The sequence below is a fragment of the Spermophilus citellus genome (genome assembly GCF_964194105.1).
Source record: "Spermophilus citellus genome assembly, chromosome: 9".
Classification (NCBI taxonomy): Eukaryota; Metazoa; Chordata; class Mammalia; order Rodentia; family Sciuridae; genus Spermophilus; species Spermophilus citellus.
The window spans coordinates 116,445,968-116,472,219 of record NC_138191.1 but is presented as its reverse complement, the minus strand read 5'-3'; the positions used below and the strand labels follow the sequence as shown (position 1 = coordinate 116,472,219).

Sequence of the window (26,252 nt, the reverse complement as noted above, 5' to 3'; positions counted from 1 at the left end):
GTCAGAAGCTCCCATAGTCTTCCCCTTTTGCCTGCGCAGGTCCCTGTCTCTTCCCACTTCGCCACCTCCCGCCTCAGTTCTTTCTCTTTCCCCTTCCCACCACCCCCGCGTCACTTTCTCTTTCCCTCGCTTCGGTGACGGTTCCCCCACTCCACCCCAACTCCCATTTGGTCCTGCACCGACTGCCCCCAGGGTCCCCCGCGGCTCAGCCGTTGGAGGAGGCGTGGCCCGCGAGTAACAGGTCTCCCGCCCCACATTCCGCGGGCCCGCGCGCAGACAAAGACATTCCACATCCTCCGCCCCCTCCACGCACCCGGCCAGAAGGGGAGGAGACACGTGTCCCGCTAGCGCCGAGTCACGTGGAAAAGAAAAAACGAACGAAACCCGCGGCCGCCCGCGCACGCGCCCCAAGATCCGGCCCGCCGGGCTCAGAGGGAAAAGAGGAACAGGGAGGGGACGTCTTTGGGCGCCGTGGCGGTGCGCAGGCGCCGTGGCCCGACTGGGGACTTTGTTCTTCGCGGAGAAACCCAAGGGCGGTGCCGGTGAACGGCTGCGCACGCGCGCCGCCTCATTTCCGGTGCTCTCTCGCTGGGTCGCTCGGGTCGGCTTCGGTCGCTGTCGCCCCTGCTCTCCCACCCCTGCCAACCGCCGCTCGGGTCTCTGCCGCGTCGCTTCCTTGCTCACTCTCTCGCTCGCACATCCTCCCCGATGCAGCGCCGGGACGATCCTGCCGCGCGCATGACCCGGTCCTCGGGCCGCAGCGGCTCTATGGACCCCTCAGGTGCCCACCCCTCGGTGCGTCAGACGCCGTCTCGGCAGCCTCCGCTGCCTCACCGGTCCCGGGGAGGCGGAGGGGGGCCCCGAGGGGGCGCCCGGGCCTCGCCAGCCACGCAGCCGCCACCGCTGCTGCCTCCCTCGGCCACAGGTCCCGACGCGACAGTGGGCGGGCCGGCGCCGACCCCACTGCTACCCCCGTCAGCCACGGCCTCGGTCAAGATGGAGCCAGAGAACAAGTACCTGCCCGAACTCATGGCTGAGAAGGACTCGCTCGACCCGTCCTTCACTCATGCCATGCAGCTTCTGACGGCAGGTAAGCGGGCCTCCGGGTGGCCGCGGCTTTGTTCCTCTTGCCTCACGTCCCCTGGGGATCCGGGCCGCGATTCATCACTTCTCTTCGGGAGCTTGGACCCCACATACCCACCCGGCCCAGGGTGCGAGGGAGGATTCCTGGGCTGCGGTGGAGGCCCGGCTAAAACTCCGAGATCTCCTAGCGCGGAGCGTTTGATGGATGGCGCCGACTCCCGCCCCTTCCCGGACCCTGCCCCCTCCTCCCTCTTGCAGCTGCCCGGCTCCCCAAGTTCTCAGAGCCTTCCAGAATGTACCCTCATCTCTACGCTCTCCCCAGAGGGAAAGCCTTTTAATCGCGGGGTGGCCCAGGAGCGCCTCCACCGCGGTGTAGGAGGTGAAGACAGCCCGAGTGGGGAGGGATTATGGGAGGGAGGGTCGAGCTGCAGTGGAATGCCCTGTCCAGCGCGCCGCGGTCACTGAGGCTTGGCTGGACTTAGCGGTAATTGGAGTTGAAGTTGCTCAGAGGCAGAAGCGACTTGTGGGAATCGGAGCTTGAGGCTTCCCGAATCCGATTTCTGACTTGGGCCAATCAAATGAGAAATTGCTGCAGACCCTGAAGGTTACTCACCTTTATTTTACAACATGTGTTTTCTATCTTCAAGCGGGGAAATAAACCTAGAGAGAGTGAAATGAGACGATAGGCAAGGGACTCCAGGATGGTTTACTTGACGTTCCCCAATGAGATGGATAAAAATTGAGAGAAGTTGTACGATGCTTGAACCCGAAAGCTTGTTCTTTTTGTTTAGTTTTTAGTTTTTGCTTCAGTAGTGAAATACATTAGGAATGGTAGCCTTTGTTCTCCGTGGTCTTAGCTCTCCTTTCCTGATCAGCACTGCCAGTTACTTACACTCAGATTTCTCCCTCGAGTTGCCTGTTTGATCATTGCTTCTAGTTAAAATACTGTTTTAGAAAATGTTTATGATACCTGAGTTTTATTAAGCAAGTAAAAAGCCACAACCCACAACACTGAATGAGTAGTTGGGTCTGGCAAGATTGATAATGTGATAAAATGATTCATTATGAAAATATCATTTCCAATTTCCCTCCCTTTGTTCTTTATCCCAACATTGGTAAAGGGTCTTTTAATCGTAGTAATAAAAGCACATGATCAAGAACATTTTAGATAAGCTACTTAATTTTCAACATTGGCTCTTCTGTAACATTCAAATTGTAACATTCCTGTTCTGTTTTGTTCTTCTTTGAGGGCAAGGTTTGTTACGTATTTAATAGTATTTGAATCTGAAAGTGTGCACATGCAGACTCTGGAATGTCAGACTAAGTGGTAAAGGTTGACTTGATGGTCTTATTTTTAATATTTTCTCAAATCTTTAATGAGTTTAGATTAAATGCATGAGAATAAAATAACTTCAGAGCTTTAAGGTGTTGACAGTTCCCAGTTAAGGGAAATTGATCCTTTACTAGTTTTAACTTGATCTTGGGAAATTTCCTGAGTCTAAGTAACCTCTTCTGTAAAGTGGGGTGGTGAGTTTTAGAGATTAAATGGTTATGTAAAATCAGTGACAGTTTCCTTTGATCTATAATCATTTTATTAAAATTTTGTCACTACAGTTTTCTTCTAATTGTAGATCCATGGGACTAAACAAAGTCTGAAAACACCAGATATGTCTTTGTCTTTCTGACCGCATCTAGTGCCTGGGGTGTTAATCTTTTAAAAGACGGTTTCTTAGGCTTACCCTCAAAAACTATGGATCCTTAATTATTATTTATGATTTTCACCTTTCTCTCTCAGAGAATGCTCTTTAATTTTGTTTTAACTTGAGCTTTTGGTGCTTTTCTTTTTAAAATTTTTTTAATTGTTGATGGACCTTTACTTTATTCATATGCGGTGCTGAGAATCAACCCAGTGCCTCATACATGCTTGGCAAGTGCTCTATCACTAGGCCACAACCCAGCTCATTTCAGTGCTTTTTTTGTTGTTTGTTTTTTTTTTTTTTATAAACCAAACTGAAATTTTAATTTGTGAAATAGAATTGAGGTAATGTGACTCACTGAAGCAAGAGAGTTGTTGGGATGTATGACAACTCTAACTTGGATAAATCTTGATATTTGTTGGGTCTCACTTTTAGGTATTTCTAAGTGATATGTAAAAAGGGATTGCAGTGAAGTTATCACAAGTTGTGAGGAAAGGAGACTCCAAGACTCAAATAGTAGTATTTCAGCCCTGATGAGAACATCAGGTTTGTGGCTCAGGGGTAGAGCATTTAACCTAGCACGTGTGAGGCGCTGGGTTCAATCCTCAGCACCATGTAAAAAGAAATAAACAATAAAAATACTGTGTCCCATCTACAACTAAATATATATATATATATATATATATATATATATATATATATATATATATATTTTAAAAGAAAGAACATATGTAAGGAAAATATAGCTAACATTGTGCTGGACACAGGACCAAGAACTTTACATTTAATGTTTAACCCTCATGATAACTATGAGAATTTTCTCTTATTATTTCTAAGATGAGGAGGAAACCAAGGCACCCAGAGATTAGTAATTTGCGTAAAATAACAAAATTAGGGCTGGGGTTGTGGCTCAGTGGTAGTGCCTAGCATGTCTGAGATACTGGGTTGGATTCCCAGCACTGCATATAAATAAATGAATAAAATAAAGGTCTGTCAACATCTAAAAAAGAAAAGTAACAAAATTAGTAAGCTAGGTACTGGATTTTAAATCAGTGTGTCTGGATTTACACACCTAACACCTCTTTCCCTGCAACAACCCCTTCTCCCTCCCCCACTGTAGTACGTACAGTACTTAAATAGTAAGCCCTAGCTGGGCATAGTGGTGTGCACCTGTAATCCCAGCAACTTTGGAGGCTGACTCAGGAGGATTGCAAGCTTGCGGCCAACCTCAGCAATTTAGCAAGACCCTAAACAACTTAGTGAGACCCTGTCTCAAAAAAAAAAAAAAGTTAAAAGGGTTGGGGATATGATTCACTGGTTAAGCACCCCTGGGTTCAAGCCCCAGTGCAAAAAAAAAAAAAAGTGCTAACAGGCCAGTGAAGATGCCAAGATACAGAAAAAGGAGGAAATCCAAGGTGCAGAGCCTAGCACTTAGACTAGGATTCCTCCAGGGAAACCTGCCCATTTCTCATAAGGTGCCATGAGACCCAAACTACCTTTTTTGTACTGCCCATATAGATCTTGCTGGCCCTATCTCCTGTTTATTTGCACATATTACCTTTTGGTGCATTATATACTATAATTATGTATTTGTTGATTACTCCTTCATAGCTATACTCTCGGCTCCACCAGGGCAGGGATTTTTTTGTTGTTGCCTTTTTATTCATTGTTGTCTCCCCTGTGTCTTGAGTGCTGCCCAGAATGGCCTTGTGCTATTTTATGAATGAATATTCACCTTCATTGTTTGATGGAAAAATATTGATATAATTCTCAGGGATGTAGATTTTGAATATAGACTTCTCTGTTAACCAAATTGATATTCAGCTGTGATGACAATAAAATGCAATTGTAGAAACACAAGGAATCAGTCAACTTGTTTTCTGAAAGGAGAAAAAAAAATTCTTTTGTATTAGGGATTGAATCCAGGAAACTTTACCATGGAGCTACATCCCCAGTCCTTTTTAGTCTCACTAAGTTGCTTAGGGCCTTGCCAAGTTTCTGAGGCTGCCCTCAAATTTGCTATCCTACTGTCTTCAGTCTCCTAAATTGCTGGGATTACAGGTATATATCCCTACCCCGACCCCTGCTTTTTTTTTTTTTTTTTTTTTTGAAACAGTCTCACTAAACTAAGTTGCTGAGAATGACCTTGAATTTGTGACCTGCCTCAGCCTCTGGAGTCATTGGGATTGCAGAAGTGTGCCACTGTGTCTGGCTTAAAAATGATTTTTTTTTAAACTCTCCACAGTTAAATGAAGATAAATATAAGCAAGCAGGGCTGGGGATGTAGTGTAGTGGTGGAGTGCTTGTCTAATATGCGTAAGACCCTGGGTTCAATCCCCAGCACTGCAAAAAAGAAAAAAAAGTTAGTATAATAGATTTAATAGTTGCTGGACATGATGATGCAGGCTTGACATCCCAGTTACTAGGGAGGTTGGTATAGGAGGATCTTGAGTTTTATGCCAGCCTCAGCAATTTAGTGAGTCCCTGTCTCAAAAATGAAAAAGGGCTGAGGATGTAGCAGCCCTGGATTTGACCCCCAGTAGTGCAGAAAAATTAAAAAAATAAAGTCACCAGAAGATCTTGATCTGAATCGAGAAATAAGCCATATCCTTGGAGTGGAGGGGAATTAAAAGTATAATGAGAATAATACTTTGTAATTAATCTGTTGGTTTTGCATTTTCTAAACTAATTCCAATTGGATATTTCCAACTTGACAAATTGAATATAAAGTAATTAAAAGAGTAAATGAAGACAAGTGGGTTTTAAGAGACAGGAAATTAATGAAAATGTACATTGAGCAAAATCAAGTCAAACAAGAAGTATAGCTTGTTAAGATGTGAATTAGAAGGAATTTCTTTTTTTTTTTTCTCTTTCTTCCATACCAGGGTTTGAACCCAAGAACACTCTATATCATTGCGCTATTCTCCCAGTCCTTTAAATAATTTTTTGAGATAGGATCACGCTAAATTACCCAGGCTGGTATCCATTTTGCAGTTTTATTGTCTCAGCCTCCTGAGTTCCTGGGACTACAAGAGTGCACCACTGTCTCAGCGTCTTGAGTTCCTGGATTACAGGTGTACACCACTTGCACCTGAAAAATTAGGAATTCTTATACATTGTTGGTGGAAATGTGAATTGGTTCAACCACATTTCATCTGAAAGCTGAACATTGAAATTCCTTAAAATCTCAGCAACACCATTCTTAGGAATGTGATCAAAGAAATTTGCACATGAATACCTCATTTATAAAATTGTGCTCCTTGTTCACAAAATGGTGTGATTTGTTTGACCAGTCATTGAATAATGTGATTTACAAAATAAAATATTTGTAACCAGTAAAAATGAATCAACTCTAACCACTTGCAACAACATGGAGAAATCTTGGGAATTTAATGTTAGGTGAAAAAATAAGCCTCCATAAGACTACATATGATACAGTACTGTTTTTATTTTTGTTTCTCTTTTTGTTTTGTGGTACTGGAGATTGAACCAGAGCCTAGCCAATGCTGGACAAGTACCCTGTCAGCTGTGGCACTCCACCCACGATTCTATTTTTGAAGAACACATACTATCAAGATAAAACAAAATATTGGGAAGCATTATTATCTGTAATAAAGCAGTTTTCTTTTTGTTTTAAAAATCTTGTTTACCATAAGACTTAGCAGTTATATCTTATAGTCTTAAAGAATTTAAAACTCAGGTTGACACAAAGCTTGTTCATGAATGTTCATAGCAGCTTTAATCAAAATCATTAAAATTGGAAACAAAACAAATGCCTCTAGTAGGTGAAATATTAAACCATGGTACATCTATGCCATGGCGTACTACGCGGCAATGCAAATAATGAACTTTTGATAAATGCAACAGCTGGATGGCTCTTGAGAAAATTATGCTGTGAAAAAAAACTAATCTGAAAAGTTTTAAGTACAGCCAGGTGTGGTGGCACAAGCCTATAATCTCAGAGGCTCAGGATGCCAAGGCAAGAGGTTCTAGAGTACAAAGCCAGCCTCAGCAATTTAGTGAGGCCCTAAGCAACTCAGTGAGACACCCTGTCTCTAATAAATACAAAAAGGGGCTGGGGATTTGGCTCAGTGGTTATGTGCCCCTAGATTCAATTTCCAATACCCCCCCCCCAAAAAAAAAAAGTTTTAAGTACTTTATGATTCCATTAATATAACATTGTTGAAAAAAAATTAATAGAGATGGAAAACAGATTAGTGGTTGCCAATCATGAGGGAACGTTGTTACTGACCATAAAAGGGTAGTATGTGTGATCTTTATGATAGAACTGTTCTTTGTATTTTTGTTGTTGAAAGGTGTGTGCGTGTGTTTTTTTTTTTTTTTTTTTTTTTTTTTTTTTTTTTTTTTTGAGGTGCTGGGGATAGAACTCGGGGCCTTTGATGTGGTGCTGGGCAAGTGCTCTACTACTGAGCTACATTCCCAGCTCTCTGTATCTTGAATTTGATTAAATTACATAGAACTAAACATGCAAATAAGGGCATGTAAAACTGGTGAAATCTGGCATGGGGGGTGGGGGGGGCATGCTTGTAATCCCAGCAGTTTGGGAGGCTGAGGCATGAGGACTGTCAAGTTCAAAGTGAGCCTCAGCAATTTAGCAAGGTACTTAGCAACTCAGTGAGACCCTGCTTCTAAATAAAATATAAAAAAGGGCTGAGGATGTGGCTCAGTGGTTAAATTCCCAGTACCAAAACAAAACTGGTGAAATCTGAATAAAACCAATAGTATTGCATTAATATTAATTTTGTGGGTACAGTACTATAGGTAAGAAAAATGTTATTATGGGGAAAACTGGTGAAGAGTATACAGGATCTGTTTCTGTTTTGTTTTGTTGGTACTGGGGATTTAACCCAGGGACACTTAATCACTGAACCACATCCCCAGCACCATTTTAAAATTTGAGACAAGGTCTCACTAAGTTGCTAAGGGCCTTGCTGAGTAGCTGAGGCTGGCTTTGAACTTGACAGTCCTCATGCCTCAGCCTCAGGGATTATAGGCCTGCACACTGTGCCTGGCCAGGACCTGTTTTTTTCTTGAAACTTGCATGTAAATCTACAATTATCTCAAAAACTTTTTAAAAATCTTTAAAAGACTAATCCCTAAACTCTAATAAATTGTGCCCTAAGGAAAGAATCTGGAAGACCTTAGTCAATATGCCACTGTCTTGGAATGTGAGAATTGAGCCCCTATAAAAGGTCTCTAAATTCATGCTTTCATTTTATTTTTTTAAGACGTTGATGGGGGCTGGAGATGTGGCTCAAGCGGTAGCACGCTCGCCTGGCATGCGTGCGGCGCGGGTTCGATCCTCAGCACCACATACCAACAAAGATGTTGTGTCCGCCGAGAACTAAAAAAAAAAAATAAATATTAAAAATTCTCTCTCTCTCTCTCTCTCTCCTCTCTCACTCTTTCTTTAAAAAAAAAACTTAAAAAAAAAAGACGTTGATGGATCTTTATTTTATTCATTTATTTATATGTGGTTCTGAGAATCGAACCCAATGCCTTGCACATGCCAGGCAAGCGCTCTACCACTGAGCCACAACCCCAGCCCTAAATTCAGGCTTTTGATTGCTATTTTTGGGGAGTTGGGGGACAAAGAGCTCTAGTGCTCTTGCTTGAAACAATATGTAATTTTGATAAAGAATGGAGGTTGTTTTGTTTTGTTTTCCATCTTCCCCAAAGATGGTGGGTTATTGGATTTGTGGTTCCAAAAGATAGTACTACAGTAAAGGAAGGAGAAATATAAATTTGGGAATGATAAAGTCATGAATCATTAAGGAAAGTTTGGGATATTAAGTGGTACATTTCTTTCAGTAAATGTTTATAGCTGCCTATTGTATATCAGACATTGTACTAAAAATTGCAGATATTCTGGTTGTGATTGAAGGGGTCCAGAAATTGTTAACAAGAGAAAGGGAAGTATGGTTAGAAGTATCAACCATGTGCATTGAGAGTGTAGAGAATAACATGATCCCTTACCTTTTGGAGCAGATTTTCGGTGAATTTTGCCCTCCTAGTAGCACTGTCTCTGGTTGGGCATGATGGTGCACATCTGTAATTCCAGTGACTACAGAGGCTGAGGCAGGAGGAAGGCAAGTTTGAGACTAGCCTGGGAAACTTAGCGAGACCTCGTCTCAAAAAGGGCTGGGGAGGGGCTGAGGTTGCGGCTCAGTGGTGCAGCTCTTGCCTTGCATCTATGAGGCAGTGGGTTCAATCCTCCGCACCACAATAAATAAATAGATAGATAGATAGATAGATAAATAAAACAAAGATGTTCAACTAAAAAAAAGGGTTGGGGATATAGCTCATGGGTAAATTACTCCTGATGAGTTCCCAGGATTGGGGGAAAAAAGCAAAGCAAACATCTCTGGATGCTATGGTCAGAAAATCTTTTTATTTATTTATTTTTTTAAAGAGAGAGTGAGAGAGGAGAGAGAGGATTTTTAATATTTATTTTCTAGTTCTTGGCAGACACAACATCTTTGTTGGTATGTGATGCTGAGGATCGAACCCGGGCCACAGGCATGCCGGGCGAGCGTGCTACCGCTTGAGCCACATCCCCAGCCCAATGGTCAGAAAATCTTGACCATTGTCTTGTTCTTTTATCAAATGCTGAGATAATGAAATACACCTGGTAGTTGGTTTTTAGGTAAATCAGTCCAGTTGATAAAGTTTGTATATACTTTTTTCATACTTTTTCTAGTAACTTTTTTGTATGTAGTCTGGCAACAGAATCCAGGGTATTGTGCATGCTAGGCAAGGTGGTCTATCATTGAGCTACAGCCTCAGCCCCTAGTGTTAACATTTTTGTGTGCATTGTTACTTTTTAAAACTATTACCCTTTATTTTATTTTGTATTGGTACATTATAATTATACATAATAGTGGGATTTATTATGCCATATTTCTACATGTGCATATCATCATTCTCCTTTTTAAAAGTAAGGTCATGCTGGGCGTGGTGGCATACACCTGTAGTCCAGTGGCTGAGGAGGCTGATGAGATGGGAGGATTGTGAGTTCAAAGCCGGCCTTAGCAACTCAATGAGACCCTGTCTCTTAAATATAATATAAAACATGCTGGGGATGTGGCTCAGTGGTTAAGTGCCCCTGGGTTCAATCCCTGCTACCAAAATAAAATAAAAGGCCACACACCAAGCATGTAGCAGAGGCAGGACTCAAGCCCAATTCTCTCTTGATTCAAAACTCGTATTCTGCCTGGGGTGGGTGGGGGCGGTGTATGCCTATAATCCCAGTGATGCTAGAGGCTGAAGTAGGAAGATTGCAAGTTTGAGGTCAGCCTCAGCGATTTAGCAAGGCAAGCTACTTAGCCAGACCCTGAGTCAAAATAAAAAGGGCTGGGGATATGGCTGAGTGGTTAAGCACCTTGGGTTTCATCCCCCACACATGCAAAAAAAAAAAACCCAAAACAAAAAACATATTCTTTCTTTGAGATATATTATAAACAACCCTAAACTTGGGAGCTTAAGACCTGTGGGGTAGTGAGAAAAGAAAGATCAAGTTATAGTAAAAGAAATGCCATGAGATGAGTTGAATTTATTCTGATTGGTGTAAAAAGTGACTTGGTTTAAGTGTCTGCCTTGTCACTAATTGGTTTTATAATTTTGCACAAGTTATATAACTTTTCTGAGCCTGGGTTTCTTTACTTGTTAAGTAGGGATGATACTGGTTATAAAGACAAAGCAAGATAACAAATTGAAAACTCTTGCCATGTGAAGACACTAGATATAATTAATTTCAAGGTGCCTGGCTAGGAAATAAATGGGGTCACCTATCTGTGTTGTTTATACCTCAGCTTTTCTTTCTTTGACTCTTGGGACATCCAAGGTCTCCAGAGGCCCTGGCAAAGATCATTTAAAGGAGTCAGTTTCATAAATGTTGTGTAGAGGGCTGGGATTGTGGCTTTAGTGGTAGAGCACTTGCCCAGCATGTATGAGGCCCTTGGGTTCAATTCTCAGCACCTCATATAAATAAATAAAGGTTCATTGACAACTAAAAAAAAACATTAAAAGAAAAAAAAAGAAGTGTTGTGTAGAAAGTACTTTTGCCTGAGGGTAAGTCATTTTTAGGAATTTTTTTGTTTGTTTGTTTTTATTTTTTGGCTTGCTTCCCATTATAGGCTGCTCTTCCTTTCCCAGAAAAGTAAGGCCAAAGAGAAATATAGAGTTGAAAACAAAAGGAGAGAAATAGGGCTGGGGATATAACTCAGTTGATAGAGTAATTGCCTCACATGCACAAGGCAAGGCCCTGGGTTCTAACGCTAGCACCATATGAAAAAGAAAAAGATCATCAGGCATCTGAACATCTGAGGCACCCATAAAGCCCTTTCATTGCCTTTAGGCTGCATGACAGTGTCTGAGGGTATAAATTGTGCTCCCTAAACTTTTATTAAGCTGGCTATGTGGTGGACATAGTCACTGTAATCCCAGTGACTTGGGAGGCTGAGTTAGGAGGATCACTGCCAAGTTTGAGGCCTTGGCATTTTAGTGAGGACCGTCTCAAACAGTTAAAAAAAAAAAAAAAGTTGCCTGGGGATGTACTCAAGCAAAGTGGTAGAGCACTTGCCTCATATGGCTTCGATCCTCAGCACCACATAAAAATAAATAAATGAAGGTATTGTGGGGGCGCTGGGGTTGTGGCTTAGTGGTACAGTGCTCGCCTAGCACGTGCAAGGCCCTGGGTTCAGTTCTCAGCACCACATTAAAATGAAGGTATTGTGCCTCAGCAACCTAGTGAAGTCCTGTCTCAAAAAAGCGTTGGAGATGTGAATGTACCAGCTACATCACTGAGCTATTTTTTGAGGTAACATTTGTTTGATAAATGTTTGATAAGTGTTTGATAAATAATAGGCACTGAATAAATAGTCGCTCAATCTCCAAATATGGAAGATGATCCTTATTGAAGGCTGAGGTTGCTTTTTGCTTCCTAGACTAGACTTCTAATTTTTTTCTTTTAACTCTTTTTTTTTTTTTAAAGAGAGAGTGAGAGAGGAGAGAGAGTGAGAGAATTTTTAATATTTATTTTTTAGTTCTCGGCGGACACAGCATCTTTGTTGGTATGTGGTGCTGAGGATCGAACCCGGGCCGCACGCATGCCAGGCGAGCATGCTACAGCTTGAGCCACATCCCCAGCCCTTCTTTTTAACTCTTAAAATGATCATTCTTTGGGGCTGAGGTTGTGGCTCAGTGGTAGAATGCTTGCCTAAGCATGTATGAGTCACTAGGTTCAATTCTCAACACCACGTATCAATAAATGAATAAAATAAAAGTTCATCAACATCTAAAAAAAATTTTATAAATAATCATTCTTTGAATTTTCCAAAAATGCTTTCACTTTGTTTTTAAAATTGTGGAAAAAAATTGGCAAAGGGATTCTATTATGTTTCTACTAGTTCAAAATTCAGAAGGATCCTTGTTATAAAGAGATCCTAAATTTGCAAGAGTGCATTACATTGCATGTAAATAAGCTTTTCTTCTGTATTAGGTTTCACAACTCTGCTTCCTGTAGGACTTAAACAGAATTACAGGCTTCAAGCAAGGGTAAAGCACCACTTGGGTTCTATCCCTAGTACTGAACTAACTCTTCCTTGTTTATATAAAGTGCCCTCACCTGCCCCCATTAAGAAGCAACAGGAAAAGTATGAGGTTTGAAGTTATAGAAAGCCTTGGTTTTAATGATTTTTCTGGTGCCTATATACCCTATAACTGCATGGTGGTAGTTAGGAAACAGGGAAGATAATAGATAAAACAAAGGATATAATTTGTTTCACATTTAAAAATTTGTGTGTGTGTGTATATATATATATATATAAATAAATAAATAAAGTATATATATATATACACACACACACATGTTTCAGTTGTTGATGGACCTTTGTTTTATTTATATGTGGTGCTGAAAATTGAACCCAGTGCCTCACACATGCCAGGCAAACGCTCTACAACTGAGCCACAACTCCAACCTTGTTTCACATTCTTACAGGCTTCTCAGTGGTTTTTTTTGCAAGTCAGAATTGTGACACCTTTTTTCCTCTAGGACTTTGAGGATTAAGCACCTAGTTTTCTAGTGCACAAACTCAAGAAAAGGTGTGGTCAGTTTGGTGGGCTCAAAACTAACCAAAAAGTTAATATTAGAAGTAGATGGGAAGGGGTGGAGGGCAGGATCTAGCACCAGTAAAACACTAAACAAACAGGGTGTTAAATGGAGCATTTAGTCTGTTAATTGTAAGGTCAAATTTGTTTTCTGTTCTAAGCATGAAACATAGAAGTGTGAAAAGCCCTGGCATTTATAGTTCTGCCCATTGGGCTTGGTGGAGTATGCTTGCACTAACAGCTACTTGGGAGGCTGAAGCAAGAGGATTACTTGAGCCTAGGAGTTTGAGGCAGCCTGGGCAATTTAGTGAGACACTGTCCAAAAATAAAAGGGTTGGGGATGGTAGCTCAGTGGTTTGATATCCCTGTGTTCCATCCCAATATTGCCAAAACCAAAACAAACTACTTTGATACATTTTCTTGTTCAAGGACAATGACTGGATTTAGATTAGATAACAGGGGCATGTATTAAGCATTTTCTAAGCAATGGACTATTTTTTCCCCTTCTTCTTTTGGTACTGGAGATTGAACCCAGTGGTGCTTTGCCACTGAGCTACATCCCTAGTCTCCCCACCCCCACCAATTTAGAGACAGTGTTTTACCAAGTTACTGAGGCTGACCTTAAACTTGAGATCTTCCAGTCTCGGCTTCCCAAGTCACTGGGATTACAGGCATGTGCCACCACACCCATCAAGAGTGGACTTTAATTGGATGTATATGTGTTATTTCATTTTGTCTTTTTAAAATATCTTTATTTTATTTGTTTTTATGTGGCATGGAGGATCGAACCTAGCTAGGCCTTGCACATGCTAGGTGAGCATTCTACCACTGAGCCACAACCCCAGCCCCTCGTTATGTCTTTATAGCAACCTCATAAAGTACATATTGTGTATTTTACAAATGAGACCAACATTCAGAGCAGTGAAATAACTGGTCTAATTTCACACAGCTAATGAGTGGCAGGGTAAGAACCAGATCTTTCAATTCATTCATTTTTTTCTATCTTTTGAGTTGTTTTTGTGTGTGTGTGTGTGGTTGTTTGTTTGTTCCCCAGTACTGGGAATTGAACTCAGGGCCCTCATACATGCTAAGCTAGCACACTTTCTTTCCTTTTTTTTTTTTTTTTTTGTACTGGGGATTAAACCCAGGGACTTTTTACCACTTAGCTACATCCCCAGTCCATTTTATTATTAATTTCTTTAGTTGTAGATGGACATGATATCTTTATTTTATTATTTATTTTTATTTGGTGCTGAGGATAGAACCCAATGCCTCGCATGTGCTAGGCAAATGCTCTACCGCTGAGCTACAACCTCAGTCCCTGGTCCTTTTTATTTTGAGATACTGTCTTAAATTGCAAAGGCTGGCCTCCCGAGATGCTGGGATAATAGGCATGTGCCACCTTGCCCCACTAGATCTTTCAAACTCTTAAGGACTAGTATCTAAAAGCGCTACTGCTACAGTGGAATTTTAATGAAACTGTCCATTACATAACTTATTGATTTTTGCTTCTTCATGAAGGTTTGACTCTGTACTTTTTTGTGATAAAGATTTAAATTTAAAAAAAAAATCCTTTATCTTGCTTCCCTTCATCTCACCCTCATTAGCTTTGTTAAATCTATTTACTCTTATGTCAAGAAATATTTGGATGATGTAAAGTCTTCAGGTGAGGTTGGAAGAGCAAACTGCTTTTATTAAAATCGGACTCATGGTTCCCTAGTCAAATTCATATAGCATTGGTGCTTTCAGCCAGTCTATCTAAAATTAGTGCATTCATTTGAACAATTTGGTCTTATTACACAGTGTACTCCATGTTATTGCTTTAAGCAGTCTTGGAAATTTGCCTTTATTTACTAGAGCAGAAATAAATTCTGTTTTTCCTACTCAGAAATTGAGAAGATTCAGAAAGGGGATTCAAAAAAGGACGATGAGGAGAATTATTTGGACTTATTTTCTCATAAGAACATGAAGCTGAAAGAGCGGGTGCTGATACCTGTCAAGCAGTACCCAAAGGTAAGGCAAAAAGTGCCTCTTTTCTCTGAATTAACATTATAAGCAGGGGAGTCATTGGCAGGGATTGTACTGCATGGGATCTAAGCCTGTGAAGGTTCTCTTCCATGCTTGAGTACCTGTTTTGGGGAGTTGAAAGTCCATAATGAATAACATAGCTATAGTCAAAAAGAAAATATAGTCATCTTTTTTAAAAATATTTTTTTAGTTGTAGATGGACACAACAATATTTATTTATTTATTTTTATGTGTTGCTGAGGATCAAACCCAGTGCCTCACACATGTGAAGTGCTCAACCACTGAGCTATAACCCCAGCCCCATCTTTTATTATCAAAAAGAATTTTTCATCTGTTTGTTCAGAGAAATCAAAATCCCTTGAAGTCTGAAGAGTTGCTGTCTGTCAGATGATTAACTTGTAATTTTTTTGGAGGGGGGGTAACCAGGGATTGAATTTAGAGGCACTCAATCACAGAGCCACATCCCCAGCCCTATTGTGTATTTTATTTATAGTCAGGGTCTCACTGAGTTGCTTAGTGCATTGCTTTTGCTGAGCCTGGCTTTGAACTCACGATCCTCCTGTCTCAGCCTCCTGAGCTGCTGGGATGACTTGGAATCTTAAAATAAAACAAATTCTTGACTAGATGAATTTAATTATTTCTTACTCAAAGTTTACTTTTTAAGGAAATGCTTTCTTATTTTATCAAACATGCTATCAAAGGATGCTATATGTATGTTCTGTTTATGTTAAAATGCTTATTTATATTTAAAAAAATACTAAGGGATGCATTGTGTTAGGAGAAAAAACACCAGACTATATCATGAAACTGAAATTCAGGTCTGTGAACTGCCAGCTTTTTAGATGTATAACTTTAACCTAATCACAGTATAGCCTCTATATCCTTCAGTAAAACGTGAATGGTAATACCTATTTTACGTGGTTGTTGAAGATCAAATTAGATAGTATATGTGGAAATGTTTTATAGGAGCCATGTGTTTTCAGAAATCTGTTTTTTTTTTTTTTTTTTTTTTTTAAATTTTTATTTTCTTGTCAGTTCAATTTTGTGGGGAAGATTCTTGGACCACAAGGGAATACAATCAAAAGACTGCAGGAAGAAACTGGTGCAAAGATCTCTGTATTGGGAAAGGGCTCAATGAGAGACAAAGCCAAGGTAAGCTCATATTTGCGAGGCAAAGATAACACCCTAATGCCTTCTAGTTGCCCTGGCATCCGGTTTGGATGACTTACGGTACAAGTGTTGTATACCTATACAATAGGACTTTTAACTGTGAAAACTTGAAATATTAGCTGGGTTTACTAAAACTACCCACATCAAAATGTGAACAACATGTAACATATCTCCTTTCTGGTAACATGAAAATGTAAAACAGCAGTGTTGTGAATTTGAGGATTAGATGGTCTGTTGTTTAGCCAGCTGGAATGTGGGACTGCTAAAAGTATGTAATCAAAAGGAACCATGAGTAATTCTGACAACAAAACCTACCCGATACTTACTTCTTTTCCATGCCATAGCCCATACACTGTATACTGTTTTCTGTTTATTTCGTTTTTTGCTAGGTTAAGAGGTGCTTAACCAGTGAGTCACATCCTCAGCTCTTCTTATTTGTATTTTGAGATAGGATCTCGCCAAGTTGTTGAGGATGGCATTGAACTTGTGATCCTCCTGCCTCAGCCTGCCAAGCTGCTGGGGATCATAGGTGTGTGCCACTGTGCCTGGCTCACTGTGTAGTGTTTTAAGGACCAAGAAACTTCCCACCACAACAGAATAGTCTTAGCCTTCTAGGTCAGCTTTTTTAGATGAGATGTACTGTGCTAGTCTAAACTCTTTCAGGCCTCCTTTTTCTTTTCTTTTTCTTTTCTTTTTCTTTTTTTTTTTTTTTAGTTGTAGATGAATAGCATGCCTTTATTGTTTCATTTTTATGTGGTGCTAAGGATCGAACCCACTGCCTCACACATGCTAGGCAAATTCTCTGCCACAGAGCTACAGCCTTAGCCACCAGGCCTCCTTTTTCTTAATTGACAAATGTTGTTTTTTTCAGGCCCTCTACTGTTGTCCATTAACATTTCTCATTAGATGCATATACTTAGGCTGAAGTATGTTTACCTGTGAGACTTAATTTGAGTTTTTCTTGTATCTTGACTTCTTTCCTTCTTTGGAATCCCCCATACCGTATAAGCAGATAAGCATAGCTAGTGGTGATTAAGAGCTCTCTACCTGGGACTTAAAAACAAATGCTTGGGCCATAAATACTCACACACACACCCCATACATACTTGCAAATGTTTAACAACAAGCTGTTAGCTGAATAGAGACTAGAATTAAGTATTTCTATTTTGTGCCTTCTAATAAGCGCACCAATGAATAATACCCCAGTGATTTAAGAGAATAGTTAACCAAGTATAAGTTTAGTATATTGTGTAAATTAACTAATCTCCAGAACTTTTTTTTTTTTGAGAGAGAGAGAGAGAGAGAGAATTTTAATATTTATTTTTTAGTTTTCAGCAGACACAACATCTTTGTATGTGGTGCTGAGGATCAAACCTGGGGCACATGCATGTCAAGCGCACTACCGCTTGAGCCATATCCCCAGCCCTCTCCAGAACTTTTTTTAAATTTCTTTTAACTTTCTTCTTAAAGCTTATTGTTTTTCACAAAATATTCAGGTTATATCTTGCTATCCCTTTGGCCTAGAGGTAAAAGTTTTCTCTTTAGTCCATGTAATATAATGTCTCTGCATTTTTCCATAGGAAGAAGAGCTTCGCAAAGGCGGAGATCCAAAGTATGCCCACTTAAATATGGATCTGCATGTCTTCATTGAAGTCTTTGGACCCCCATGTGAGGCTTATGCTCTCATGGCCCATGCCATGGAAGAAGTGAAGAAGTTTTTAGTACCAGTAAGGAAACACATATCCTTTATCTTCTGAGCAAGGGAAAAGTAGAATTATATGTTTTTATGAAGGAAAGGGTTATTAACCAGGTTCTCTGCCTAACCTGATGCTACCAAATTCTGCATTTATGTTTATTTTTCTGATGGTCCATTACCAAAAGCACCTGAGTTTGATGTGGTTTTCATTGTATACTAGTATCTGTTGTCAATCTCTTGAGTCCATGAGTATCCATTCTGAGATCTGATGAACAAATATTTAACAGTCTTCATTAAGCTCGGTATTTTGAAAGTGTTAGGAAAATGATTAAGGTAGGTCCCTGCACTTGAAGGGTTTATGCTGTAGACTTTCCAGACTCTATTGAAACTAGAGGTGACAGCAAGAAACTTATACCATCCATTATTATTGGATTAAATTCTGACCTGTTACACTCAGGTTCCTCTCTGGAGGTGTCACTCAAGTCAAGTGATTTGAAGAGGCATCTGTTGGTTAACTGTTTATAATATTAAAGACAGCTCCTTTCTTTAAGGATATAGCTGAGGCCTAGGAAGTCTTGTGACAGGCCAGAGTATCTTTTCTTACTTATTACCAACTTGTCAGATTATAGCTGAGTATTGCTTATCTGGAATTCTGACAACCATAAGTGTTCTGTGTTTGGGATTTTTTTGGATTGGCATATTTGCATTTACATAATGAGGTATCTTGGGGGATGGGACCCTAGTCTAAACAAAAAATTCACTTTTGTTTCATATGTGCCTTATATATAGCCTGAAGATACTTCTATAGTGTTTTTGGTTTATCTTTGTTTTGACTATGATCCATCATATGGACTCAGGTGTGGAATTTTCTACTTTTGGCATCATGTTATGACTCAAAAGGTTCTGGATTTGGGGGCATTTCAGATTAGTGATGTTCAGCCTTTATTACTATCAAAAGAGAATGGTACCATTTTTGTCTCTTAGCAAGGCCTGGTGGTTGTCAGCATTAACATACTACTGTTGAATATTTAATATCAAGGCTTAATCTGGCGAGAATCTCAGGAAAAATGGGAAATAAATAGAGGAAGGTGAGTAGGAATAGGAGGAGGAGGGGAAGTGTTGGGCCAAATTATATTGTTATATTGTGTGCATGTATGAATATGTAACAGATATCCATTGTGCACCAGTAAAAAAAAAAAATGTGGGAATAAAAAAAAAAGGATGGATCTGAAACCTTGGGATAGATTTAGAATACTATTAACTAAAGTTGAGTAATGTTTTCATCACTAAAACTTAAGAAGAGGTGAAGTGTAGTCCTTAAATTTCTTGAATGAAGGAGTTAAGTGTAGTATCCAAAGGTATGAGAATTGGTAGAGCAAAAGTTGATAGGCAAGTGTGTACCTGAAAGCTGAACCCACAAGAGTACTAATACTGTCTCAGACATCTCATTGGCTGCTTTATTTTCAAGTACCTTATCTTTTTTGGCAGAGGGTGGTATTGGGGATTGAACTCAGGGGCACTCAACCACTGAGCCACATCCTCAAACCCGTTTTGTATTTTATTTATGGAGACAGGTTCTTACCAAGTTGCTTAGCACTTTGCTATTGCTGAGGCTGGCTTTAAAACCAGGATCCTCCTGCCTCAACCTCCTGAGCCACTAGGATTATAGGCGTGTACCACCATGCCTAGCTTAAAGTACCTTATCTTCATTAGAAAAACTCATGGCTGGTTAGTTTTTTCTTGAATTTTAAAAAATTTATTTTTATTTTTTGCAGTTCTGAAAATTGAACCCCAGGGTCATGTACATGCTAGGCAAAGGTTCTGTCACTGAGCTAATATCCCCCAGTCCTTTTTCACTTCCTTTTAATTTTTGGTTCTGGGGATTGACCTAGGGCCACTGAGCTATATGAATACAGCCTTATTAATTTTTGTTTTGAGACAAAGTTTCCCTAAGTTGCCCAGTCTACCCTTAAGTCTGTGATTTTTCTGCCTCTGCCTCCTGAGTAGCTAGAACTACAGGTGTACATGACCATGCCAGACTTCACTTTTTACTTTTTGAAGAGTTTTGTTTGAAATCTTCTGACTACCTGCTTTCTGAAGGACTGTAGAAGGAATGTCCCTCTCCTCTTTATTGTTACTCTCCAACCTATTTCTCTGATGGAATAGGTTTACAAGGCTTGCACGTAAATGAAGTTTTGAAAAAAGATGCCTGCTGAGTAGATCTGGCTTCCTCAGTGTTGACCTGGCAGTTAGACGAGTCTGAGCGGGAACTGGCATTGGTGCTTGAATGTGAGTCTCAGGCAGCAGTGATGTGTATGATGTGTAAGAAAAGGGGAAATGAAGAGTTGAAGGGGACATCTCTCTAATGACTAGCATCTTCTGTTCTTAACTGTATCCACCTGAATATATGCTTGAAGTATTAAGACTGAATGATTCTCAAAACAGGAAATGTGTGAAAAAATTTGCAAATAACATTTGATTAAGTTCTTCCGTCTTGTGAAGAAGAAAAAGTGAGCCTGTTTTTGCATCTATAACCAGAGCTCTCCATTTTCCCCTTAGAACCACTGACTGTACCAGGAAGCCTTCGTGGTACAGTAGGAAAGGCACTAGATTGGGAACTCTTGGTGCATTTACTGTGTTTGGGTATGAAATTATAAAAACGGCTCTTGAGCTGATAATTTATGAGAAAGAAAGACCATTCTAAAATGATGAGAAGTGCTTGAATAGAGAGAACTGCATGGTGCTTTGGGAAAAGAGAATGTGTGGGGATAGCATCAACAGAGAGTTTTTCCAAAGGGATACCGTTTTACTTTAAGTCTTGCTAAGGGTTAGTTAGGGTCCCTTTGGTAGACCAGAAAAAATTAAAAAGAAAAGTAAAAGAAATGCAATAGAGCCTATTAATTCAAAGCCTAGGTTTTGGAGATAGGTAATTCTAAATTCACATCTTGAATCTGTCACTAGCTTTGTGTCTTTAGGCTAATTCATAATCCCTGAATCTTTTCCCAAATGTAATATAGGGAGATCTGCCTAGGGTCATTTTGAAGATTAAACTGAAAAATCTATATAATGTTTATTGTATAGTCCCAGTTTATAGAGTTCCGTTAATTGTAGTGGCTTTTATTATTCCAGGAAGAGGAAACTATTTGCAGAGAATGGATGTGTGAGAGTGTGCCAGGTTCTGAACTACAGATTGTTCAGCATAGCTTGAGAGGAGGTTGTGTATGGAGAGAGGATGGAAGTAATCTGGAGAGCTAGGCAGGGACCACATCCTGAAGAGCTCCATCTAAATAATGAGGGGTCTGCCATCAAGACTTTCCTCAAAGAAGTGACAGGTAGGGCATCATTTGACCTCAGAGAATGAATGACTTGAGACTTCACCTAGGCTTTCAGAATTGTTCTTAGCATCTGTGGTTTATGTGGGCCAGATGACTTTTTAGTAGAAGGTGGAGATATTGTACAGTGTTGCTTGTGATCTTTCTTTCCCAGGATATGATGGATGATATCTGCCAGGAGCAATTTCTAGAGCTGTCCTACTTGAATGGAGTACCTGAGCCCTCTCGTGGACGTGGGGTGCCAGTGAGAGGCCGGGGAGCTGCACCTCCCCCTCCACCTGTTCCCAGGTAAATTAGATAGCTAGAAATAGGATGCAAATTGACTGTTAGCACCATCTCTGTCTTATTGGTGCTCTTATCTCTAATTTAGGAGGGATCTCAGAATTTGTTCCATCAAGAATGGAATTTTAGATCAAATTATGCGCATGTTTGAATATGGCATAATAAATTCCACTATTACATATAATTATAATGCACCAATTAAAAAATGTAATTTTATATCTCAAGTGCTTTGACCATAGTCAAATGCTGCAGTCCTGTTGAAACTTTTTTGAGTTTTAAATATTGAACAGCCCTAGCATTTTTAATGATCTAACTTCAGAATTTTACTTCCTGTGACTGACACTTATGGAATGTTTAAACTGTGGAGACCTAGACTGGCCTGGTGGTGAATGCTCCCAGCTACGGGGGAGGGTAAGGCAGGAGGAATGCGAAGTCAAGGTCAGTCTGGGCCACATAATGAGACCCAGTCAGCGGGGGGAAAAATGGTACATGGGCTGTTCATACCTGCCCAAGTTGCACTAATACATTATAGGACCTGGTGAAATCTTCCAGTGTGGGTCCTTGCCCATCTATACTTTCATTGCTCTATGCTTTAATGATAGATTTTACAATGCCTTAACTAGACTATCTAGCTCCAAAATTTGTAAATAAATCTGAAGATGAAAGTGACTTATTTATTAAATGCTCTATTTGAAAAAGATTTTCTTTTTATAGGGGCCGTGGTGTTGGACCCCCTCGGGGAGCTTTGGTGCGTGGCACCCCAGTGAGAGGTGCCATCACCAGAGGTGCCACTGTGACCCGAGGGGTGCCACCTCCACCTACTGTGAGGGGTGCTCCAGCACCAAGAGCACGGACGGCAGGCATCCAGAGAATACCTTTGCCTCCACCCCCTGCACCAGAAACATATGAAGAATATGTAAGAATATTTTGAATAATGTACATTTCTCAATGCCTAAAAGGTTGTCAAAGTTGAATGACCATTCATGTAGGTAGCAGGAAATACCTGTAAGATTTGGAATCTGCCCTGAGTGTTGACCTATGAGATTTTTCCATTTTTAGGCACAGTTTACTATCTATGTAAATTCAATGGGAAGTAAGCTAATGTACAGTGTTTTACTAAGGAATGTGTTCCTACTAAAGCTCAATTTTATACTGTACTTTCAGCCCACACTTGTCCTGTGGCATCTGATTTTTTTTTGTGTGTGTGTGTATGTGTGCGTGTGTGTGAGGTTTTTGATAACCCTTTCTCTCTTGACTGACTATTGTGGATGTTACTATTTTGGAGGAAAATTTTATGTCCTATTAATCCAGAAGCCTATTATACCCACATGGGATATAATTAGCATCTCTCTCCTCTGATTCTAACCTATTTCATTTTATTTATTTTAGGGATATGATGATACATATGCGGAACAGAGTTATGAAGGCTACGAAGGCTATTACAGCCAGAGCCAAGGGTGAGTCAGGCAGTGTGGTTTGGTACCTTAGGATGGATGGATACATGGAATTAAGGGAACTGAGATATTTAAGCTACACAGACCTAAGGAGCAGTATGGCTCATGGTTTGAAAGGTATCTTTTCTGCTTTTGACATCTGTGAGGTACATTCTTGGCTCTAAAATTTGGATAGTAATTATAATTTTTAAACAAAAATTTATTTATTTTGGTACTGAGGAGTGAGGCGAGGGGCCATTCTACTCTACAGAGTATAATTTTTATTTTGAAACAGGGTGTCTCTGAATTGCCCAACTGGCCTCTAGCTTGCTATTCTCCTGCCTTTGCCTCTCAGATTGCTGGGATTATAGGCGCATGCCACTGTAATCAGCATGTGCCAACTAGAATTATAATTTAGAATATGTGAATAGTAGATGAAAAACTACATGGTAACAGAGAAAATATATTTAAATAAATTTATTTTGCGGTGCTAGGGATTAAAAGCAGGAATACTCTACTTTTGAGCTACATCCTCAGCATCCCGCTTTTTAAATTTTATTCATTTATTTTTGGTACTGGGCATTGAACCTAGGGGCACTACCGTGCTCTCTACCACCAAGCTACACCTGCCAGCCTCCCCACTCCTTTAAATTTTTTTTTTAACTTTTGAGAGAGGGTCTCATTAAATTGCTGAAGTTTTGATCATACTGCCTCAATGTCTTGAATTGCTGAGATTGCAGACATGCACCATCACACTTAGCTTGATTTACTAAGAAGTATCCCAAGCCAGGCTCAGTGGCAACACTAGTAATCCCAGTGACCCATGAGGCTAAGGCAGAAGTATCATAAGTTCAAAGCCAGTCCCAGCAACTTAGCAAAGCCTTCCACAATTTAACATGACCCTGTCTCAAAAATAAAAAGCGTTGGGGATATAACTCAGTGATAAAGCACCTTGGGTTCAAGGAAAATAAAACCCAGCCACATTAAGATTGCCTGAATTTTTAAGAGAAAGCTAGAGTCTCCCTACCATAACCTGGATTTTTCTCTTTCTTCCTTTTCCTTTTTTTTTTTTTTTTTCCATTTAGCTTAAACCATTCTGTTTGTGTGCACATGTCTCTTATCTGTGATTGAAAATTAGTCTCAGAATTCTACTTTAGGGACAGAATTGCTCTTTTTCTTTTTTTTTCTTCCCAGTGATCTCTGTGAATATGTGTTTATTGTAATTTCATTAAGAGGGTCAGTTTAGAATTATTCATTTTTAGTTGTGGTATCCATTTTTCCTTACTGTAGTTTATCTTTTTGCGGGAGGAGTAGTACATCATGTGTACTTTGAAAATATTTTGGGGTTTAGGGAAGGAACAAAATGGGCTTTTCCCTGTATTTTACACACAAAGAAATGACAGGTATGGATATATTTGAGAGAAAGGTGGAACTAAAATCTTGTTTCGCTGTAGTTTTTTAACACTGTGTCTTTGGCTTTCAGGGACTCAGAATATTATGACTATGGACATGGGGAGGTTCAAGATTCTTATGAAGCTTATGGTATGTTTTATTTTCTAGGGTGGGGCAAAATGATTAAGTGCCTGGGAGAATGCTGATGACTGGATTTTATAAGACCCTGGTGTTCATAGACACTAGGAGTCTTGTTCTTATTTAAATTTTATGATGTATGGTCCAAAGAGAGATTATGAAAGTTAGGTGGTGATACTGTTACCCTTGGGAAGCTAAGTACATTCTTAAACTAGGGCTCATGCCAGGTTAGCTGGGCTGGAGCAGCAGATTTTTAAGCTAATACTGATCATTTTCTACTTTAGTCAGGGGATACCTAGACCTGGGTTATGTTTCTGGAGCCATATAGGTAGAAAACAAAAACTTTTATATCATATTTTGTTATATTCTTCTACCCCACCTCTTTGTGTGTGTGTGTGTGGGGGGGGGTTGAACCTAGGAGTGGTTAACCACTGAGCCACATCCCTAGCCCTTTCTTAAAATTTTTTTATTTTTATATTTTGTTGTTGTGGTGGTGCTAGGGATTCAACCCAGGGCCTTGTGCCTGCAAGGCAAGCACTATACCAACTGAGCTATATTCCCAGCCCAAAATTTTTAATTTTAAGACAGGGTCTTGCTAAGTTGCTGAGGCTGGCTTTGAACTTGATCTTCCTGCCTCAGCCTCCCGAGCCACTGGGATTACAGGTGTGTGCCACCATGCCCAGCTCCACCTCAGTTTTTAAAAGTTTTGGATCCCCTGGGGCTAGGGCTGTGGCTCAGTGATAGAGCACTCGTCTAGCATTTGTGAGGCTCTGGGTTCGATCCTTAGCACCATATATCAATAAATAAAATAAAGGTCCATTGACAACTTAAAAAATATTTTTAAAAGTTTTGGATCCTAACAAAAAGAATCTCAGTGTGTAGAAACAAACTGAAAAGGAATGGATTAGAGCAGGTTAGTGGGCAAAAGTAGTGCCTGTTAGATCAGAGGCTGCAGGGCTGGAACCAGTCAGGGCACAACTGGCCTCAAGCTCTATACTGGCTTGGAGACAACTCAGTCCTTGATCCTAAGAGAGCAGTAGAAGTTGGAATGGCCTGAAGTTTGTTTAAAAACACATTGCTCAAGTGTGTCCTTATGAGCCAATTATGATCCCATGCTAATTGGCCCCAAAGGGAGTGCCATGTGGCATTGGATGCAGAGAGCAGCTCTTTAAATGTGAGGTGTTTTCAACATACCTGGGAAACTTCAAGAGAGTGCTTAGCAAGGAGCTGGCTGAACAGTTGAGAGTGCATCTGAAGACAGTGATTGACAGTCTCTCCTTAGCCCTAGCTAAAATAATGGACAGTCTTAGGGCCTCCCACAGATAGACAGCCTGAATCCAGCCCCTCAGCATGGTATGAAGTAGCCAATCAGCTACATTGTACTTCTCTGCTCATATGCCATTATTTAGAAGGGTAGTATGATTGCATCGGGTTTTTCCCTCCACCGGTGAGGTAGTACAATGGAGCCTCTGTATGTGTTTGACTAAACGGAATTTCTGTTTTGCTAGAGAAAAGACTGAACTAAAAAGAGGCAGGCTGCTCCTTGTGCTCCTAGTCTGATGTTGCCACAGTTAAATCTGTTCTAATCTCTACCTTTATAAACGGAATTAGAAAAATAAATTGTTTTGTTGGTACCTAGAAGCCTCCTGGAAATTGATGGACATCTGTATTATACTAGGGATATAAATAGGGTTCTGTGCAACTTCAGATCCATATAGAAGCTTAAGACTTGTGGTGATGGAAGGAGGTATGGAATGTGGGTAGCTGGAGAAATACTTCAAGAATGAACTGCCATGGGAAAGGTGTGAGAATGTGTGGTAAGAATAAGCTTAAACACAACTTGTAGAATTAAATGATCATCTATCCCAGACTT

General features: G+C 40.3%; 1 protein-coding gene across 2 annotated transcripts in view; it reads left to right on the top strand.

The window, feature by feature from the left end:
* Positions 1 to 451: 451 nt before the first annotated feature.
* Positions 452 to 26,252, top strand: part of KHDRBS1 (KH RNA binding domain containing, signal transduction associated 1) — a 44,513-nt gene continuing 18,712 nt past the window's right edge. For both annotated transcript variants that reach the window (XR_014023456.1, XM_081305433.1), the window contains exons 1-8: positions 452 to 1,090; positions 14,797 to 14,921; positions 15,972 to 16,088; positions 17,687 to 17,833; positions 21,289 to 21,422; positions 22,131 to 22,332; positions 22,806 to 22,873; positions 24,333 to 24,391. Coding sequence is in view for 1 of the 2 variants with exons in the window: in XM_081305433.1 (XP_081161559.1) it covers positions 709 to 1,090; positions 14,797 to 14,921; positions 15,972 to 16,088; positions 17,687 to 17,833; positions 21,289 to 21,422; positions 22,131 to 22,332; positions 22,806 to 22,873; positions 24,333 to 24,391 (1,234 nt within the window). In the remaining variant the exon portion in view is untranslated. The remainder of the gene's footprint in view (positions 1,091 to 14,796; positions 14,922 to 15,971; positions 16,089 to 17,686; positions 17,834 to 21,288; positions 21,423 to 22,130; positions 22,333 to 22,805; positions 22,874 to 24,332; positions 24,392 to 26,252) is intronic.